The following is a 21,454-nucleotide window of genomic DNA, read 5'->3' on the forward strand; positions in this document are numbered from 1 at the left end:
CCCAGGATGATCAAAGTGACACCTCATCGCAAGAGGAAGTGCCACTGCATGTTTTGTCTTTGGCAATGGGCTCACATGAATACTGGGTAACCCCGTTGTTGGATGGCAAACCTATACGCATGGAACTGGACACCGGTGCAGCTATCTCGCTGGTCTCCGAGACTGTGTATAAAGAAAAGCTACAGCATCTTCCGCTTAAGGCAACAAAAACTGTTCTGAAGACGTATACGGGAGAAGCTGTGCCCATGTTGGGCACTATTGATGTTAAGGTGGAGCTCAATGGACAGGCTGCTAATTTGCCACTGTTTGTGGTGAGAGGTAACTACCCAGCCTTAATGGGTAGGTCTTGGCTTGGGAAGATTCAACTGAACTGGGCAGAAGTGCACCGGATGACTAAAGAAGAAACCAGTCTAACCCCTATACTAAGGAAACATGCTGCTGTTTTTGGAGATGATTTGGGAAGTATGAAGGGAATCACTGTGACATTGAACATTAAACCTGACAGTCCACCAAAATATCTGAAAGCCCGAACTGTGCCATATGCCATCAGGCCGAAAGTCGAAGCGGACCTGGAGCGCCTGGTCACCAATGGAGTCCTAATACCAGTTACCCATAGCTCATGGGCCACTCCTATCATTCCAATAGTGAAGAAAGATGGCTCTCTCTGGATTTGTGGTGATTTTAAAGTCACTGTCAACCCAGTGTTGTGTGCAGAGCAATACCCGCTTCCCCGCATCGATGACCTCTTCGCAGGCCTGGCTGGGGGACAAAAGTTCAGTAAGATTGATCTGAGTCAAGCATATTTACAGATGCACATCGATGAAAAGTCCCAAGAGCTGTTGACTATTGTGACTCATAAGGGGCTTTATCGATACTGTCGCCTACCCTTTGGAATAACGTCTGCTCCCGCCCTGTTCCAGAGGGCTATGGACCAGATCTTGTGTGGCTTGTCAGGAGTTCAGTGCTATCTGGATGATATCCTGGTCACTGGAAGAAATGAAGAGGATCAGTTAAAGAATTTAGAGGCTACCCTACAAAGACTGGAAGAGTATGGCCTACGAGTTCGCAAAGACAAGTGTGAATTCTTCAAGCCCTCTGTTGAATATTTGGGACACATCATTGATTCTGCAGGTCTTCATAAGGCCCCTGCAAAAGTTAAAGCTATTGTGGAGGCTCCCCCACCTCGAAATGTAAGCCAGCTGCGCTCGTTTCTAGGACTACTGAACTATTATGGAAAGTTCATCTCACAGTTAGCCACACTGCTAAAACCACTTCATGAGCTCCTTGGGCAGAACAAGGCCTGGAAGTGGACTGAAGCTTGTGATGTTGCATTTAACAAAGCTAAGGATGCATTGCTAAATTCTGAAGTTCTAACGCACTTTGATCCATCCTTACCCCTACAATTGGCCTGCGATGCCTCCCCTTATGGAGTGGGAGCAGTCGTGTCACACATTATGCCTTCAGGACAAGAGAGACCTATTGCTTTTGCTTCACGCACTCTAAGCAAAGCAGAAACTAACTACGCCCAAATCGAACGTGAGGCATTAGGAATTGTTTTTGGAATTCGGAAGTTTCATCAGTACCTGTTTGGGCGAAAGTTTACTCTTCTCACTGACCATTGACCTCTGACGTCAATTTTTGGACCCTACACAGGCATTCCCCCATTAGCTGCTAGTCGTATGCAACGTTGGGCATTGTTACTTTCAGCACACACATATGAAATCAAATATCGGAAATCCACTCTGCACGGCAATGCCTTTGCCAGTCAAACATCAAGATAGTGCCCAAAAGGAAATCTTCTACTTTGAACAGGTAGAGAATACACCCATCACTGCTACTCAGATAAAGAAGGCAACTCGCGTTGACCCAGTATTGTCCCAAGTTATGGACCTGGTGATGCATGGAAAATCTCGACGCAAACCTCTCCAGTCTCACCCGACCTCTCCAGTCTCACTGACCATTGACCTCTGACGTCAATTTTTGGACCCTACACAGGCATTCCCCCATTAGCTGCTAGTCGTATGCAACGTTGGGCATTGTTACTTTCAGCACACACATATGAAATCAAATATCGGAAATCCACTCTGCACGGCAATGCCTTTGCCAGTCAAACATCAAGATAGTGCCCAAAAGGAAATCTTCTACTTTGAACAGGTAGAGAATACACCCATCACTGCTACTCAGATAAAGAAGGCAACTCGCGTTGACCCAGTATTGTCCCAAGTTATGGACCTGGTGATGCATGGAAAATCTCGACGCAAACCTCTCCAGTCTCACCCGACCTTGTTACCTATATGTCCAGGAGGTCAGAGTTATCGGTCCAATCTGGTTGTTTGTTGTGGGGGAGACGTGTCATTATTCCACCACCACTGAGATCACAGATGTTAGAACAGCTACGTTCCGGTCACTGTGGAATAGTGCGCATGAAGGAAATTGCACAAAGCTATTTTTGGTGGCCTGGATTGGACAGTGCTATTGAAGAGAAGGCAAAAGCTTGTATGTCATGTCAGGGTGTGAGGAATGCACCCCAGTGGGCACCCCTACACCCATGGGACTGGCCTGAAAACCCATGGCAACGTATTCACGTTGACTTCGCCGGCCCCCTTGAAGGAAGCATGTTCTTGGTGGCAGTAGATGCCCATTCTAAATGGCCAGAAGTCTCTGTAATGCAGTCCACTTCTGCAGAGAGTACTATCCAAAAACTACGAGGACTCTTTAGTCGTTTTGGTCTGCCAGAACAACTTGTGAGCGACAACGGACCGCAGTTCGTCTCTCAGGAGTTTCAAAATTTTATGAATGCAAACGGGATACACCACATCACGTCAGCACCATATCATCCATCCACCAGCGGATTAGCTGAAAGATTTGTGCAGACAATGAAACACGCTTTGAAATCAGCAAGGGGACAACACTCCATTCAAAAGCGTCTGGATACCTTTTTACTTTCCTACAGAAACACACCTCATGCTACGACCCACGCATCTCCGGCCTTTCTGATGATGGGACGACAGCTGCGCACTTGCTTTGATCTGCTGAAACCTTCTGAACCCCGACAAATTGTGCAACATCAGCAGCAAAATCAAGTTATGAGACGGGCACCCAGAGCAAAAGAGCGAACCTTTAGCCCGGGACAGCCAGTTTTGGCTCGGAATTATACTTCCAGAGCTAAATGGGTCCCGGCCACAGTCATCACTCAAACAGGACCTGTTTCCTACACAGTCCGGACTGCAGAGAATCTTACCTGGCGGCGACATTAGATCAGCTGTTGCCAGGTCATGCCAGTCCTCAGGACACATCTGCAGTTGAGTGGTCTGACTTCACCACTTCTGGTGAGACACCGAATCACAAATCACCTGTTTCTGACTGTTCTCCTCCATTACTGCCAGCGGCTGAGATACCCCTTTGCCCAGCACGAGCTGATACCACCTCCTCACCTGTTCGTGCTGCGGACCCAGAGCCCATGGTACTTTCGGGTGCAACAACACCAGAAGTTTGCCGTAATCCACCTAGAGACAGAAGGCCTCCTCATCGGCTGGATCTTTAGCTAGGGCGAACCCACGGTTATGGGGCAAAATAATCCCCAGAGTTTAGCTGGGAATGGAGGCAGTCTACCCTCCTTCTCTAGTCTAGTGTGTGTTTTATTTAGGGGATGTTCTTATTAGGGGGGGAGGAATATGTTGTGTATTTGGTTGTCACGGTTTTTGTTCCTATGGCAACTGAGTTAGATTATTAGGGGATAGCTCAGCCGGTTTCGGCCAGTTGGGTGAGCTCTGTGTCTGTAAATAAAATGGTAGTTTTGTTAGCTGTCTGCCCTCTGGCCTCAAGTGATTTCTTCCTAAACCGGCTGCCCCCAAGGATATAACATGGAGACAGAAAGGGGATGGGTGTTGGAGGGGAGATGGGAGAGCACAGTGTGGGGTTGGGGGGACAGGGATGAGGGGGAGATGGGCGGAGGTTTGTGCAGGGAGCGGGGGTTGAGGGGGGACAGGACAGGGGCAGAGAGGACGGGGATTTGAGGGGAGATGGGATGTCTATATAAACAAGCCTGTGGCACGTCCCTCTCTAGGGGCCTGGCCACATAACCACTGACAGTGTCTCCTCCAGCTCGGGGCAGGGTCTCTGCGGGTGTGAAGAAGAACTTCCTTTTTTTTGTTTTAAACCTCCTGCCCATTAATTTCATTTGGTGGCCCCTAGTTCTTGTGTTATGGGAACAAGTAAATCACTTTTCCTTATTCACTTTCTCCACATCACTCATGATTTTATAGACCTCTGTCATATCCCCCCTTATTCTCCTCTTTTCCAAGCTGGAAAGTGCTAGTCTCTTTAATCTCTCCTAATATAGGACCCGTTCCTAACCCCTAATCATTTTAGTTGCCCTCTCTGAACCTTTTCTAGTGCTAGAATATCTTTTTTTGAGATGAGGGGGCCACATCTGTACGCAGTATTCAAGATGTGGGCGTACCATGGATTTATATAAGGACAATAAGATATTCTCCATCTTATTCTCTATCCCCTTTTTAATGATGCCTAACATCCTGTTTGCTTTTTTGACCGCCTCTGCACACTGCATGGACATCTTCAGAGAACTGTCCACGATGACTCCAAGATCTTTTTCCTGACTCGTTGTAGCTAAATTAGCCCCCATCATATTGTATGTATAGTTGGGGTTATTTTTTCCAATGTACATTACCTTACATTTATCCACATTAAATTTCATTTGCCATTTTCTTGCCCAATCACTTAGTTTTGTGAGATCTTTTTGAAGTTCTTCACAGGCTGCTTTGGTCTTAACTATCTTAAGCAGCTTAGTATCATCTGCAAACTTTGCCACCTCACTGTTTATCCCTTTCTCCAGATCATTTATGAATAAGTTGAATAGGATTGGTCCTAGGACTGACCCTTGGGGAACACCACTAGTTGCCCCTCTCCATTCTGAGAATTTACCATTTATTCCTTCCCTTTGTCCCCTGTCTTTTAACCAATTCTCAATCCATGAAAGGACCTTCCCTCTTATCCCATGACAACTTAATTTAAGTAAGAGCCTTTGGTGAGGGACCTTGTCAAAGGCTTTTTGGAAATCTAAGTACACTATGTCCACTGGATCCCCCTTGTCCACATGTTTGTTGACCTCTTCAGAGAACTCTAATAGATTAGTAAGACATAATTTCCCTTTACAGAAACCATGTTGACTTTTGCCCAACAATTTATGATCTTCTATGTGTCTGACAATTTTATTCTTTACTATTCTTTCAACTAATTTACCCAGTACTAACGTTAGACTTACTGGTCTGTAATTGCTGGGATCAATTCTGGGGTTCCCTCCATTTCCCCAGCCAGCTCCAAACTGAAACCTCGTCCAGCTGTCTCACACCCCTTCCTCCTGGTTCCTCCTCCAGCCTTTGTCCAGTTTCCCGGGCAGAAGGTGTCACCTGGCCCCAACCCCCGATCCTGGGCTCTCATGTTACGTGCTCAGGTATCTTCCCTCAAGGAAAGTCTCCCATTGCACACACAGTCCCAGTAAAACTCCCCTGCAACATTCCCAGGTCAATGCTCCCCACTCACTGCTGCATCGCAGTGACCTTTCCCGAGTCCCCACAGAGACATAGAAAAGCTGGGAGCTGCCTGATGCGTGGCCAGGCTGAGGGGCCCAGGGTTTCCTGGGTTTTGCAGGGACCTCTGCTTGCTTTGGCTGTTCTAGATTTCGCCTGCAGATTAGGGACAATGTGTGATGGACACAGGAAGAGACGACACATCGTCGACTTCCTGTAACTGGAGCCACCAGCTGAGTTCCTCATTTGGGGTTCGGTGGAGCTGGGCACCGGGGTGTTGGTGGCAGCGCTGAGGGGCCCCTCGCTGCCCTCATCATGGCATCTGCTCTCACCGTCCTCCTTCTCGGTGAGTATTGAATAAACCCAGGGCGTGTGCCCATGGGGGGAGGGATCTGAGACCAGGGCGTGTGCCCAGGGGGGGTGGGATCTGAGACCAGGGCGTGTGCCCATCGTGGGGGGTGGGATCTGAGACCAGGGCGTGTGCCCATGGGGGGTCGGATCTGAGACCAGGGCATGTGTCCATGGGCAGTGGGGGGGTGGCAGAATCTGAGTCCAGGGCATGTGTCCATGCAGGGAAACTGACGCCAGGGCATGTGCCCGTGGTTTGGGGTTGGGGGTCTGAGACTAGGGTGTAGGATCCAGTTGCCCTGGGATCTGGTTATTAACGAGCCGTCTCCTCTCCAGGCTGCTGGCTGGCCGGGCACAGCAGGGTGTGGGGACGTGAGTATCAGTTTGTGGGGAGGACGATAACATCAAGGACGGGGGAGGGGATGCATGGGGTGGGGAAAAGAGGAACTGAGCCCTGAACCTTCCCCCAAACTCAACCCAAACTCCCCCTGTGAGCTCAGACCCGTCCCGGCCCTGCTAGGGAATAACTAGGAGCCGAATCAGGCTTGTGGGGTCTGATGAAGCAGACGGGGACTGTCCCCTCGTTCAATGTCCTCTCCCACTCCCCACCCCTAGCTGTGAGGATCGGGGTTGGGGGCGACATGTGGATTTATTTCTGTCATGGACTCACAGATCGTGCCCACTCTTGGCCCCGTGCGGTCCGTGGGGGGTACCCCTTTCAGAGCGACAGCCCTTCTCGGGGTCCTCTCTCTCTTGGGGTCAGGCCCCTCGACCTCCCGGAGCTGCACCTCTCTGAGCCTTAGCGCCCCTGTCTCTCAGCCCACGCGCTCTGGATCCCCCGGGCCTCCTCACCCCCGAAGGGGATAATGCCACCCTGCTTTCTAGCCCGGAGCGACTCTCAGCCAACATAAAACAGGAGGATTTATTGAGAGTTGAGCACAGCACAGGAAACTCTCCGGGCCTCAGGCCTGGCCTCCCTCAGCCCAGCACATCCCAGTCTCCCCTGCAGCCAGGTGGGCTCTGCCTGCCCCCCCTCTCCAGCCCAGAGCCCCCCTTCTTCCCAGCTGGGCATCTGATATCACCAGCCCCAGGCCTCCTCTGTCCATTGTCTTCTCTCCAGGTAAACAGGGTCGTAAACAGGAAGGCCTGGGTCTCCTCTCCTCTCAGCCCTCCTCTGGCTGAAACCGGCTGGTCAGGTCACTGGGGTCCTCTCTCTGCAGCCCATTGTCCTCCCACTGGCCAGAATCAGCTGTGACTCCTGATCTGGGCCTCCGGGTCACCAGGTCACCAGTCACTGGGGTCTCCATCCTCCAGGCCATCGGCCGGGGTCTCGAGTCTCTCTCCGGTCCTCTGTAACAACAAACTCCCTCTCCCCTCCCCTCCTTAAACCAGTAACACCCAGGGACACTGACTCCCACCCCCTGTCCATGCAACCCACTGGAAACCACAGAAAACCCCAAGAAACCCCCCACTCTAGATCCCCTCTGGGAACTGAAACATTCACGGTTAGTGCAGCCATGGGGGAAAACCCCCCAGATCCTCCCCTGCCCCCAGATCCACCCCCAACAGCTCCCTCCCCTGCACTCACAGCTTCCCCACCAAGGCCTGGGGAATGGTGGGTCTTGTGAGTTTCCTGCCAGTCACAGACTCTATTTCCAACCCTGGGACGGGGGGCAGAGCTGCATCGGGCCCATGGCTCAGGCTCCCTGGCTGGCCTCAGGCCGGCGGTGGTGGTGGCAGGTGATCTCCCATGCAGCCGGGCCCTGAGCTACGTCTGGGTGAACCCCCTGCCCCAGAGCCCCACGGGCAGGCAGTGCCAACCCTGGTAGGGGACAGACTCCTAGAGAGGCCGAATGACAGATGGACTGAATTGGGACGGTGGGGCGGCGGTAGGGGGGAGCGGGGTGCACCGATGGGACGCTCAGAGCCAGGCTTTGCCCTGATCCAGGGGCCCAGCAGAGGGGACCCCTGGCCAGGGAGCGGGGATGGAGTCACTTGGGGGTTCCCCAGCCAGAGGGGAGAAGCAGCCCCTGGAGATTTGGGGCAGAAAAAGGCCGGGGTCTGGGGCTGCTCTGGCCTAGCACAAGGCTGTGGTCACCCGGGTTGAAAAACGTAGCAGGAGCTGCTCAGCATCGCACGGCTGGAACTGGAGTCGGTTGGCTGGCTGGGGCTGACTGGGGACTGGGGCTGTGCCAGGGGCACTCTGGCGACGGGGGAGGGGGGCTGTCGTGGGGTGCTGGCTGGCCGAGGTTTCTTCGGCCGGGGGACGGGGTGGCGAGGGGCACTCAGGGCTCCTGCCACTAGAAGCGGGGCCTTGTGCAGTGTGTGTGTGTGTGTGGGGGGGGGGGGCTGCAGGGCCAGCCTCCCGGAAAGTGGGGTCCACCCACCGCCCATGGGGGATGGAGTCACTGGGGGGAGCAGCAGCCACTGGAGATTGAGGGAGGGGGGATCCCTGTCCCCGGGGGAGCTGCGGAGCAGGGGGCCTTTCCCAGGGGGACACTCCCCATCTCGGGGGACACCCAGAGAGCTAGGGGCCCAGGGGTTGCTCAGCCGGCCCCTCCCCACTCCCCTGGAAACCCAGTACTCAGTCGGGAGCTGTGCTGGGGAGGGGCGGGTGGCTGGGTCGTCGTGTCGGCCCCTCCCCGCCCGGGGTCTGCGTCTCACGGCCTGTCTGCTTCCCACTGCAGAGCCCAGCTACCCCAAACCCACCATCACTGGGATCCCCAGCGAGGGGGTTTCCTTGGGGGGATCCGTGAGCATCTGGTGTAAGGGGCAGCACCAGGATGTGCAATTCTTGCTGAATAAAGATGGACGCCACATCCAAAGTGTGGATTCGGACTCACAGGCTCTGTTTCTCATCAACAACGTGCGCCGGGAGGACGGCGGGAACTACAACTGCTCCTATCGCAGCAAATCAGAGCCGATCACGATGTCAGACCCCAGCGACCCCGTGGAGCTGGTAGTGAGAGGTGAGGGGCCCGGCTCAGCATCCCCGTTCCCAGCCCCACCCCCAGCCAGACCCTCACGGGGACTCGGTGCCAATGGGACGCTCAGAGCCAGGCTCTGCCCTGAGCCCTGACCCCACAAAGGGGACGCCCGGCTGGGGAGCGGGGACGGAGTCACTGGGGGGTTCCCGAGCCAGGGGGAAGCAGCAGCCCTGGAGGCTACTTTAACGCTGTCCCCAGTTTGTATGAACCATGAGTTGCTATTTAATCCCGTGATCCCAACTCCTCTGTTCTCCAGGCCCGGCCCCAGGCAGTGCCCCGGCTGGGGCTGAATGAGGCAGGGGCTGCAGGAGAATCAGTGGTTTGGTGGACACGGTGCTGGTCTGGGACCCAGGAGATCTGGACCAGCTCCTGGAGCAGCCACAGACTCTGTGTGATGGGAGCACGTCTTGGTTTCCAAAAGTGTCCTTCATGGTGTGGGGGCCTCAGTGCGAAGCATGCAGGGCCGGGATTCTGGGTGGGGGAAACTCTGGGATCTGGGAGAGAATCTCTGCCTGGGGGCCCCTGGATCAGCTCGTGGCTGGGGCCGGCTGCGGAGGCCGGGGCTGGGTGGGTGCCTGGGTCTGGGTCTCACAGCCTGTCTCCTGTGCGCAGATCCCGGCTTACCCAGACCCTCCATCTCTCTGAGCCCCACTGGGGTCGTGGCCTCAGGGGCAGACGTCACCATCCGGTGTCAGGGGCAGCGCCGGGACGTGAGGTTCTTTGTGCACAAGGCTGGAGACCGGAACCCACAGCAACACATGGGCCCTGCTGGGGATGGGGCCGAGTTCCGCATCCCCAGCGTGGGCCGGCAGCACGGAGGGAGCTACAGCTGCAGCTACCGGCCCCGGTCAGAGCCCTTCGTCTCCTCGCAGCCCAGCGACACGGTGCAGCTGGTGGTAGCAGGTGAGGGGCCCAGCTTGGCTTCCCCACTCCCAGCCAGACCCTCGCGGGAGGCTCCAGGCTGCTAGGACACTCAGAGCCAGGCTGTGCCCTAAGCCCTGACCCCGCAGAGGGGACGCCTGGCTGGGGAGTGGGGACGGAGTCACTGGGGGGTTCCCCAGCCAGCGGGGAGCAGCAGCCCTGGAGGCTACTTTAACGCTGTCCCCAGTTTGTATAAACCATGAGTTGCTATTTAATCCCATGATCCCAACCCCTCTGTTCTCCAGGCCCCGCCCAAGGCAGTGCACCGGCTGGGGCTGAATGAGGCAGGGGCTGGAGGAGAGTCAGTGAGGAAAGTGAATCTGTCTGTGCCTCAGTTTCCCGCTCTGTAGAATGGGAGGCTGACACCCTTCTTGTGTGCGGCTCGGGGCCTGTGGTGCTGGGCGGTGCCGGGCACCAGAGACCAGCCCGTGAGTCGCTCTGTGCTCAGGGGGCTGGATGCAGTGAATGAGGCAGGGGCCACACATGGGCATATGAGGGTATCAAGCACTAGGGAGCTGCGGCTCAGTGTCTGTGGGGCTGGGAGCCCAGCTCGCAGGGCTGGGATTCTGGGTGGGGGGAAGTCTGGGATCTGGGAGAGAATCTCTGCCCCGGGGGCCCCTGGATCTGCCCGTGGCTGGAGCTGGGCGAGGAGGCTGGGGCTGGGTGGGTGCCCGGGTCTGGCTCTCACGGCCTGTCTCCTGTGCGCAGATCCCAGCTTACCCAGACCCTCCATCTCTCTGAGCCCCACTGGGGTCACTGCCCCAGGGGCAGACGTCACCATCCGGTGTGAGGGGCAGCGCCGGGACGTGAGGTTCTTCCTGCACAAGGCTGGAGACTTGAACCCACAGCAACAGTTGGACACTGCTGGGAACGTGTCCGAGTTCCGCATCCCCAGCGTGGGCCGGCAGCACGGAGGGAGCTACAGCTGCAGCTACCGGCCCCGGTCAGAGCCCTTCGTCTCCTCGCTGCCCAGCGACCCCGTGGAGCTGGTGGTGAGAGGTGAGGGGCCCAGCTTGGCGTCCCCGTTCCCAGCCCCACCCCCAGCCAGACCCTCACGGGGACTCGGTGCCAATAGGGCACTCAGAGCCAGGCTCTGCCCTGAGCCCTGACCCTGCAGAGGGGACGCCTGGCCGGGGAGTGGGGACGGAGTCACTGGGGGTTCCCCAGCCAGGGGGGAGCAGCAGCCCTGGAGGCTACTTTAATGCTGTCACCAGTTCGTATGAACCACGAGTTGCTATTTAATCCCGTGATCCCAACTCCTCTGTTCTCCATGCCCCGCCCCAGGCAGTGCCCCGGCTGGGGCTGAATGAGGCAGGGCTGCAGGAGAATCAGTGGTTTGGTGGACACGGTGCTGGTCTGGGACCCAGGAGATCTGGACCAGCTCCTGGAGCAGCCACAGACTCTGTGTGATGGGAGCACGTCTTGGTTTCCAAAAGTGTCCTTCATGGTGGGGGAGCCTCAATGTTCAGGGATCTCAGGCTGAACACCCACAAACTGAGACGCCCACCGTTAGTGGAGACCTCTGCAAACCGTGGCCTCAATAGCGCTGGATCCCTTGTGCTGGGGGAGCATATAGGGCCCTCACCATGATCAGGGCCCCGTTGTGCCAGGCGATGCATAAACACAGAGTGAAGAGACAGTCCCTGCCCCTGGGAGCTCAGTGAGGACAATGAATCTGTCTGTGCCTCAGTTTCCCGCTCTGTAGAATGGGAGGCTGACTCCCTTCTTGTGTGCGGCTCGGAGCCTGTGGGGCTGGGCGGTGCCGGGCACCAGAGACCAGCCCGTGAGTCGCTCTGTGCTCGGGGGGCTGGATGCAGTGAATGGGGTAGGGGCTACACATGGGCATATGAAGGTATCAAGCACTAGGGAGTTGCGGCTCAGTGTCTGTGGGGCTGGGAGCCCAGCTCGCAGGGCTGGGATTCTGGGTGGGGAGAACTCTGGGATCTGGGAGAGAATCTCTGCCACGGGGGCCCTTGGATCTGCCCGTGGCTGGAGCTGGGCGAGGAGGCTGGGGCTGGATGGGTGCCCGGGTCTGGCTCTCACGGCCTGTCTCCTGTGCGCAGATCCCAGCTTACCCAGACCCTCCATCTCTCTGAGCCCCACTGGGGTCACCGCCCCAGGGGCAGACGTCACCATCCGGTGTGAGGGGCAGCGCCGGGACGTGAGGTTCTTCCTGCACAAGGCTGGAGACCTGAACCCACAGCAACAGATGGACACTGCTGGGAACGTGTCCGAGTTCCGCATCCCCAGCGTGGGCCGGCAGCACGGAGGGAGCTACAGCTGCAGCTACCGGCCCCGGTCAGAGCTCTTCGTCTCCTCGCTGCCCAGCGACCCCGTGCAGCTGGTAGTGAGAGGTGAGGGGCCCGGCTCGGCGTCCCCGTTCCCAGCCCCACCCCCAGCCAGACCCTCACGGGGACTCGGTGCCAATGGGACACTCAGAGCCAGGCTCTGCCCTGAGCCCTGACCCCGCAGAGGGGACGCCTGGCCGGGGAGTGGGGACGGAGTCACTGGGGGTTCCCCAGCCAAGGGGGAGCAGCAGCCCTGGAGGCTACTTTAACGCTGTCCCCAGTTCCTATGATCCGTGAGTTGCAATTTAATCCCGTGATCCCAACTCCTCCGTTCTGCAGTGCCCCGGCTGGGGCTGTATGAGGCAGGGGCTGCAGGAGAATCAGTGGTTTGGTGGACACGGCGCTGGGCTGGGACCCAGAATATCTGCACCAGCTCCTGGAGCAGCCACAGACTCTGTGTGATGGGAGCACGTCTTGGTTTCCAAAACTGTCCTTCATGGTGGGGGAGCATCAATGTTCAGGGATCTCAGGCTGAACACCCACAAAATGAGACGCCCACAGTTAGTGGAGACCTCTGCAAACCCTGGCCTCAATAGCGCTGGATCCCTTGTGTTGGGGGAGCATATAGGGCCCTCGCCATGATCAGGGCCCTGTTGTGCCAGGCGCTGCATAAACACAGAGTGAAGAGACAGTCCCTGCCCCTGGGAGCTCAGTGAGGACAATGAATCTGTCTGTGCCTCAGTTTCCCGCTCTGTAGAATGGGAGGCTGACTCCCTTCTTGTGTGTGGCTCGGGGCCTGTGGTGCTGGGCGGTGCCGGGAACCAGAGACCAGCCCGTGAGTCGCTCTGTCCTAAGTGGGCTGGATGCAGTGAATGAGGCAGGGGCCACACATGGGTATATGAGGGTCTCAAGCACTACGGAGCCGCGGCTCAGTGTATGTAGAGCTGGGAGCCCAGCTCGCAGGGCTGGGATTCTGGGTGGGGGGAACTCTGGGATCTGGGAGAGAATCTCTGCTCCGGGGGCCCCTGGATCTGCCCGTGGCTGGAGCTGGGCGAGGAGGCTGGGGCTGGGTGGGTGCCCGGGTCTGGCTCTCACTGCCTGTCTCCTGTGCGCAGATCCCAGCTTACCCAGACCCTCCATCTCTCTGAGCCCCACTGGGGTCACCGCCCCAGGGGCAGACGTCACCATCCGGTGTGAGGGGCAGCGCCGGGACGTGAGGTTCTTCCTGCACAAGGCTGGAGACCTGAACCCACAGCAACAGATCGACACTGCTGGGAACGTGTCCGAGTTCCGCATCCCCAGCGTGGGCCGGCAGCATGGAGGGAGCTACAGCTGCAGCTACCGGCCCCGGTCAGAGCCCTTCGTCTCCTCGCTGCCCAGCGACCCCGTGGAGCTGGTGGTGAGAGGTGAGAGGCCCAGCTCGGCGTCCCCATTCCCAGCCCCACCCCCCAGCCAGACCCTCACGGGGACTCGGTGCCAATGGGACACTCAGAGCCAGGCTCTGCCCTGAGCCCTGACACCGCAGAGGGGACGCCCGGCTGGGGAACGGGGACGGAGTCACTGGGGGGTTCCCCAGTCAAGGGGGAGCAGCAGCCCTGGAGGCTACTTTAACGCTGTCCCCAGTTCGTATGAACCGTGAGTTGCTATTTAATCCCGTGATCCCAACTCCTCTGTTCTCCAGCGCCCGCCCCAGGCAGTGCCCCGGCCGGGGCTGAATGAGGCAGGGGCTGCAGGAGAATCAGTGGTTTGGTGGACACGGTGCTGGGCTTGGACCCAGGAGATCTGGACCAGCTCCTGGAGCAGCCACAGACTCTGTGTGATGGGAGCACGTCTTGGTTTCCAAAAGTGTCCTTCATGGTGGGGGGCCTCAATGTTCAGGGATCTCAGGCTGAACACCCACAAACCGAGACGCCCACAGTTAGTGGAGACCTCTGCAAGGGCTGCCTCAATAGCGCTGGATCCCTTGTGCTGAGGGAGCATGTAGGTCCCCCGCTATGATCAGGGCCCTGTTGTGCCAGGTGCTGCATAAACACAGATTGAAGAGAGAGTCCCTGCCCCTGGGAGCTCAGTGAGGAAATTGAATCTGTCTGTGCCTCAGTCTCCCGCTCTGTAGAATGGGAGGCTGACTCCCTTCTTGTGTGCGGCTCGGGGCCTGTGGTGCTGGGCGGTGCCGGGCAGCAGAGACCAGCCCGTGAGTCGCTCTGTGCTCGGGGGGCTGGATGCAGTGAATGAGGTAGGGGCTACACATGGGCATATGAAAGTATCAAGCACTAGGGAGCTGCGGCTCAGTGTCTGTGGGGCTGGGAGCCCAGCTCGCAGGGCTGGGATTCTGGGTGGGGAGAACTCTGGGATCTGGGAGAGAATCTCTGCCCCGGGGGCCCTTGCATCTGCCCGTGGCTGGAGCTGGGCGAGGAGGCCGGGGCTGGGTGGGTGCCTGGGTCTGGCTCTGACAGCCTGTCTCCTGTGCGCAGATCCCAGCTTACCCAGACCCTCCATCTCTCTGAGCCCCACTGGGGTCACCCCCACAGAGGCAGACGTCACCATCCGGTGTGAGGGGCAGCGCCGGGACGTGAGGTTCTTCCTGCACAAGGCTGGAGAGCTGAACCCACAGCAACACATGGACACTGCTGGAAACTTGTCCGAGTTCCGCATCCCCAGCGTGGGCCGGCAGCACGGAGGGAGCTACAGCTGCAGCTACCGGCCCCGGTCAGAGCCCTTCGTCTCCTCGCTGCCCAGCGACCCCGTGGAGCTGGTAGTGAGAGGTGAGGGGCCCAGCTCGGCGTCCCCGTTCCCAGCCCCACCCCCAGCCAGACCCTCACGGGGACTCGGTGCCAATGGGGCACTCAGAGCCAGGCTCTGCCCTGAGCCCTGACCCCGCAGAGGGGACGCCTGGCCGGGGAATGGGGACGGAGTCACTGGGGGTTCCCCAGCCAAGGGGGAGCAGCAGCCCTGGAGGCTACTTTAACGCTGTCCCCAGTTTGTATGAACCGTGAGTTGCTATTTAATCCCGTGATCCCAACCCCTCTGTTCTGCAGTGCCCCGGCTGGGGCTGAATGAGGCAGGGGTTGCAGGAGAATCAGTGGTTTGGTGGACACGGCGCTGGGCTGGGACCCAGAAGATCTGGACCAGCTCCTGGAGCAGCCACAGACTCTGTGTGATGGGAGCACGTCTTGGTAGCCAAAAGTGTCCTTCATGGTGGGGGGGCCTCAATGTTCAGGGATCTCAGGCTGAACACCCACAAAATGAGACGCCCACAGTTAGTGGAGACCTCTGCAAACCCTGGCCTCAATAGCGCTGGATCCCTTGTGCTGGGGGAGCATATAGGGCCCTCGCCATGATCAGGGCCCCATTGTGCCAGGCGCTGCATAAACACAGAGTGAAGAGACAGTCCCTGCCCCTGGGAGCTCAGTGAGGACAATGAATCTGTCTGTGCCTCAGTTTCCCACTCTGTAGAATGGGAGGCTGACTCCCTTCTTGTGTGTGGCTCGGGGCCTGTGGTACTGGGCGGTGCCGGGCAGCAGAGACCAGCCCGTGAGTCGCTCTGTGCTCAGGGGGCTGGATGCAGTGAATGAGGCAGGGGCCACACATGGGTATATGATGGTCTCAAGCACTACGGAGCTGCGGCTCAGTGTATGTAGGGCTGGGAGCACAGCTCGCAGGGCTGGGATTCTGGGTGGGGGGAACTCTGGGATCTGGGAGAGAATCTCTGCCCCGGGGGCCCCTGGATCTGCCCGTGGCTGGAGCTGGGCGAGGAGGCTGGGGCTGGGTGAGTGCCCGGGTCTGGCTCTCACGGCCTGTCTCCTGTGCGCAGATCCCAGCTTACCCAGACCCTCCATCTCTCTGAGCCCCACTGGGGTCACCGCCCCAGGGGCAAACGTCACCATCCGGTGTGAGGGGCAGCGCCGGGACGTGAGGTTCTTCCTGCATAAGGCTGGAGACCTGAACCCACAGCAACAGATGGACACTGCTGGGAACGTGTCCGAGTTCCGCATCCCCAGCGTGGGCCGGCAGCACGGAGGGAGCTACAGCTGCAGCTACCGGCCCCGGTCAGAGCCCTTCGTGTCCTCGCTGCCCAGCGACCCCGTGGAGCTGGTGGTGAGAGGTGAGGGGCCCAGCTCGGCATCCCCGTTCCCAGCCCCACCCCCAGCCATACCCTCACGGGGACTCGGTGCCAATGGGACACTCAGAGCCAGGCTCTGCCCTGAGCCCTGACCCCGCAGAGGGGACGCCTGGCCGGGGAGTGGGGACGGAGTCACTGGGGGGTTCCCCAGCCAAGGGGGAGCAGCAGCCCTGGAGGCTACTTTAATGCTGTACCCAGTTCGTATGATCCGTGAGTTGCTATTTAATCCCGTGATCCCAACTCCTCTGTTCTCCAGCGCCCATCCCAGGCAGTGCCCCGGCTGGGGCTGAATGAGGCAGGGGCTGCAGGAGAATCAGTGGTTTGGTGGACACGGTGCTGGGCTGGGACCCAGGAGATCTGGCCCAGCTCCTGGAGCAGCCACAGACTCTGTGTGATGGGAGCACGTCTTGGTTTCCAAAAGTGTCCTTCATGGTGGGGGAGCCTCAATGTTCAGGTATCTCAGGCTGAACACCCAGAATCCGAGACACCCACAGTTAGTGGAGACCTCTGCAAACGCTGCCTCAATAGCGCTGGATCCCTTGTGCTGGGGGAGCATGTAGGTCCCACGCTATGATCAGGACCCTGTTGTGCCAGGTGCTGCATAAACACAGATTGAAGAGAGAGTCCCTGCCCCTGGGAGCTCAGTGAGGAAATTGAATCTGTCTGTGCCTCAGTTTCCCGCTCTGTAGAATGGGAGGCTGACTCCCTTCTTGTGTGCGGCTCGGGGCCTATGGTGCTGGGCGGTGCCGGGCAGCAGAGACCAGCCCGTGAGTCGCTCTGTGCTCGGGGGGCTGGATGCAGTGAATGAGGTAGGGGCTACACATGGGCATATGAAGGTATCAAGCACTAGGGAGCTGCGGCTCAGTATCTGTGGGGCTGGGAGCCCAGCTCGCAGGGCTGGGATTCTGGGTGGGGGGAACTCTGGGATCTGGGAGAGAATCTCTGCCCCGGGGGCTCTTGGATCTGCCCGTGGCTGGAGCTGGGCGAGGAGGCCGGGGCTCGGTGGGTGCCTGGGTCTGGAACTCACGGCCTGTCTCCTGTGCGCAGATCCCAGCTTACCCAGACCCTCCATCTCTCTGAACCCCACTGGGGTCATCGCCCCAGGGGCAGACGTCACCATCCGGTGTGAGGGGCAGCGCCGGGACGTGAGGTTCTTCCTGCACAAGGCTGGAGACCTGAACCCACAGCAACAGATGGACACTGCTGGGAACGTGTCCGAGTTCCGCATCCCCAGCGTGGGCCGGCAGCACGGAGGGAGCTACAGCTGCAGCTACCGGCCCCCGTCAGAGCCCTTCGTCTCCTCACTGCCCAGCGACCCCGTGGAGCTGGTAGTGAGAGGTGAGGGGCCCAGCTCGGAGTCCCCGTTCCCAGCCCCACCCCCAGCCAGACCCTCACGGGGACTCGGTGCCAATGGGACACTCAGAGCCAGGCTCTGCCCTGAGCCCTGACCCCGCAGAGGGGACGCCTGGCCGGGGAATGGGGACAGAGTCACTGGGGGTTCCCCAGCCAAGGGGGAGCAGCAGCCCTGGAGGCTACTTTAACGCTGTCCCCAGTTCGTATGAACCGTGAGTTGCTATTTAATCCCGTGATCCCAACTCCTCTGTTCTCCAGCGCCCGCCCCAGGCATTGCCCCGGCTGGGGCTGAATGAGGCAGGGGCTGCAGGAGAATCAGTGGTTTGGTGGACACGGTGCTGGTCTGGGACCCAGGAGATCTAGACCAGCTCCTGGAGCAGCCACAGACTCTGTGTTATGGGAGCACGTCTTGGTTTCCAAAAGTGTCCTTCATGGTGGGGGGGCCTCAATCTCCAGGGATCTCAGGCTGAACACCCACAAACCGAGACACCCAGAGTTAGTGGAGACCTCTGCAAACCCTGGCCTCAATAGCGCTGGATCCCTTGTTTTGGGGAGCATGTAGTGCCCACGGTATGATCAGGACCCTGTTGTGCCAGGCGCTGCATAAACACAGAGTGAAGAGAGAGTCCCTGCCCCTGGGAGCTCAGTGAGGAAAGTGAATCTGTCTGTGCCTCAGTTTCCTGCTCTGTAGAATGGGAGGCTGACTCCCTTCTTGTGTGTGGCTCGGGGCCTGTGGTGCTGGGCAGTGCCGGGCACCAGAGACCAGCCTGTGAGTCGCTCTGTGTTTCCGGGGCTGGATGCAGTGAATGAGGCAGGGGTCACACATGGGCATATGAGGGTCTCAAGCACTACGGAGCCGCGGCTCCATGTCTGTGGGGCTGGGAGCCCATCTCGCAGGGCCGGGATTCTGGGTGGTGGAAACTCTGGGATCTGGGAGAGAATCTCTGCCCCGGGGGCCCTTGATCTGCCCGTGGCTGGAGCTGGGCGAGGAGGCTGGGGCTGGGTGGATGCCTGAGTCTGGCTCTCACAGCCTGTCTCCTGTGCGCAGATCCCAGTTTACCCAGACCCTCCATCTCCCTGAGCCCCACCGGGGTCACCCCCACAGAGGCAGACGTCACCATCCGGTGTGAGGGGCAGCGCCGGGACGTGAGGTTCTTCCTGCACAAGGCTGGAGACCTGAACGCGCAGCGACACATGGACACTGCTGGGAACGTGTCCGAGTTCCGCATCCCCAGCGTGGGCCGGCAACACGGAGGGAGCTACAACTGCAGCTACCGGCCCCGGTCAGAGCCCTTCATCTCCTCACAGCCCAGCGACCCCGTGGAGCTGGAGGTAACAGGTGAGGGGCCCGGCTCCACGTCCCGGCTCCCAGTCAGACCCTCGTGGCGGGCTCCATGCTGCTAGGACGCTCACAGCCAGGCTGTGCCCTAAGCCCTGGGCCCAGCAGACGGCACGCCCGGCCGGGGAGCGGGGACGACGTGGATGGGGTGTATAATAGTCCAGGGAAAGCTCTGCCTTCCCTGGCTGGAGCCGCTGCCGAGGGACGCTGGGCTGTGGTTGGCCAGCTGGCCGGGGCCAGGGGCTGGGGTCACCCGGGCTGGCTGGCGCCGCTGGGGCTGCTTGGCATGGCATGACTGGGGCTCGGGTTGGTTGGGCGGCTGTGGCTGACCCGGGACTGGGCTGGGGCTGGCCAGCCAGCCGGGGGCTGGGGTCACTCGGGCTCGCTGGCATGACTCGGGCTGCTGGGGCTGGCCAGGCTGGGGCTCAGGTCGGTTGTCTGGCTGTGGCTGACCCGGTCCTGGGGCTGTGCCAGGGGTCCTCTGGCAGTCTGGGTGGGGGGCTGTCTCGGGGTTCCGGCCTGCCCGGGGGTTCTCTGGCCGGGGGAGGAGGTGGCGAGGGGCACTCAGGGCTCCTGCCACTAGAAGCGGGGCCTTGTGCAGTGTGTGTGTGTGTGGGGGGGGCTGCAGGGCCAGCCTCCCGGAAAGGGGGGTCCACCCACCACGCATGGGGGATGGAGTCACTGAGGGGAGCAGCAGCCACTGGAGATTTCAGTCCGAAGGTTGGGGGATCCCTGGCTCCAGGGCCCCATCTCGGGGGACACACAGAGTTTTTGGGGCCTAGGGGCTGCCCAGCCGGCCCTCCCCACTCCCCTGGAGGCCCAGCACTCAATGGGGAGCTGTGCTGGGTGGGGGCCGGTGGCTGGGTCACCGTGTCGGCCCCTCCCCGCCCAGGGTCTGCGTCTCACGGCCTGTCTCCTTGTGCTCCCAGAGCCCACTCTGCCCAAGCCCTCCATCAGCCCCAGCGGGAACGTCTCCCTGGGGGGATCTGTGTCCGTCCGGTGTCAGGGGCTGCGCCCGGGTGTGAGGTTCGAGCTGAATAAAGGTAGACGCCATGTTGCACACGTGGATACGGAGAGGTTGGCGTTTGTGTTTCCCATCAACAACATTCAGCGGGAGCAGGGCGGGAACTACAGCTGCTCCCATCACCACAGATCGGAGCCATTCACCGAGTGGAGCGACTCCGTGGAGCTGGTGGTGAGAGGTGAGGGGCCCGGCTCGGCGTCCCCGTTCCCAGCCCCACCCCCAGCCAGACCCTCGCAGGGGTCTCAGAGCGAGTCCGGGCTGTCAGTGTTAGCGCCCCCTGGCTTGATACAGCCCCGTTTGGCCTCCTCCTCCTCCTCCTGGCCTTCCTCTGCTACAGGAAAACCCGAGGAAGTGAGTGCCCCGCCCAGCGAGGGAAGGGTTAAACCCGCTGCTAAGCCGGGCTGGGAAGGGGTCACGGCTTGGATGGGAGACGGGGAAGGAAACCCAGGGGGTGGGGCAGGGGCCCAGCAGGGGGCGTCTCCCCTGGCAGGGAGAGCTGGCCCCAAAGCCCCTGGGCAGCACTAGGGGGCGCTGAGCTGCAGGGGGCGGGGACCTGTTTCTAGGGTATCCAGGCTCATCAGCTGGAGGGGGGCGGGCTCCCCCTGGCAGAGCGTGGGGGGCAGGGACTCTTTCCTGGGTCCTCCCTCGCACCCCCGTCCCAGCTGCCCTGTAGGGCTGAGGGGCAGCGCTGATACATGGGGATCCGGGTCGACTCATGGACAAATCTGCTTCGTGTCTGTGCAGGATAAGGACCAGCCCCGAGACAGAGCAGATGACACCCCAGCTCTGCTCCCCACCCTGATCTACCTGCGCTAGGATTCAGGACTCCTGGGTTCTCTCCCCGGCTCGGGATGGGAAGTGGGGTCTAGTGGTTACAACAGGGGGGTGAGGAGGTTTTAATGTTGTACTTTTTAGTTATTTTCCTAATGATAGGTTGATTCTCATTAGTTGATAACCATGAAAACGGTTAATTTGCAACTCAATAGAGTCTTTACGCTAAATCTGGTGCTTTTTCTGTTGCTAATCATGATGGCAAACTATAGCTGTGCACATTGATTTAAGCTTTTCTATGGAGTAATTTACATTTCTTCTGTCTAATTTTTACATTTTGATTATGTTGGAAAATGGCAAATGATTCATTTATTTCCTAGATGATGATGATGGATTTTTACTTCTGATTTGTCCAAGCTCTGTTTGGATGGAAATTCAAATTCACAGAAACAGCATTTTCAATATGTTTATTAATTAAATAAAATGTCAAAGTCAGACTCTGGACTCACAGTTTGTCAGACCGCTCTGTTTTATTAGCACAGCGCTCTGCTAATTACACCCAGATAATGTGAGCACCATGCAAGACACAAACTATCTCAATTTATACAGATCAAAAGGAGCGAACTTGACAAGGTTACAAAGAAAGCAGAACTGACAAGTTCACCGGAGGCTACACATACGTAGTTAATTTCCTTGTCAACTTTTACCAATCTCCGGCTAATGTTTCACCATTAGCTCATTGTTTATGCCTTAA

General features: G+C 58.7%; 1 protein-coding gene across 1 annotated transcript in view; it reads left to right on the top strand.

The window, feature by feature from the left end:
* Positions 1 to 21,191, top strand: part of LOC123350011 (immunoglobulin superfamily member 1-like) — a 127,296-nt gene extending 106,105 nt beyond the window's left edge. The window contains exons 20-23 of the mRNA XM_044988345.1: positions 14,565 to 14,855; positions 18,615 to 18,905; positions 19,835 to 20,107; positions 20,674 to 21,191. Coding sequence (XP_044844280.1) covers positions 14,565 to 14,855; positions 18,615 to 18,905; positions 19,835 to 20,107; positions 20,674 to 20,678 — 860 coding nt within the window. The 3' untranslated portion in view covers positions 20,679 to 21,191. The remainder of the gene's footprint in view (positions 1 to 14,564; positions 14,856 to 18,614; positions 18,906 to 19,834; positions 20,108 to 20,673) is intronic.
* Positions 21,192 to 21,454: the final 263 nt, after the last annotated feature.

Source organism: Mauremys mutica, chromosome 15 (genome assembly GCF_020497125.1).
Source record: "Mauremys mutica isolate MM-2020 ecotype Southern chromosome 15, ASM2049712v1, whole genome shotgun sequence".
Lineage (NCBI taxonomy): Eukaryota > Metazoa > Chordata > Testudines > Geoemydidae > Mauremys > Mauremys mutica.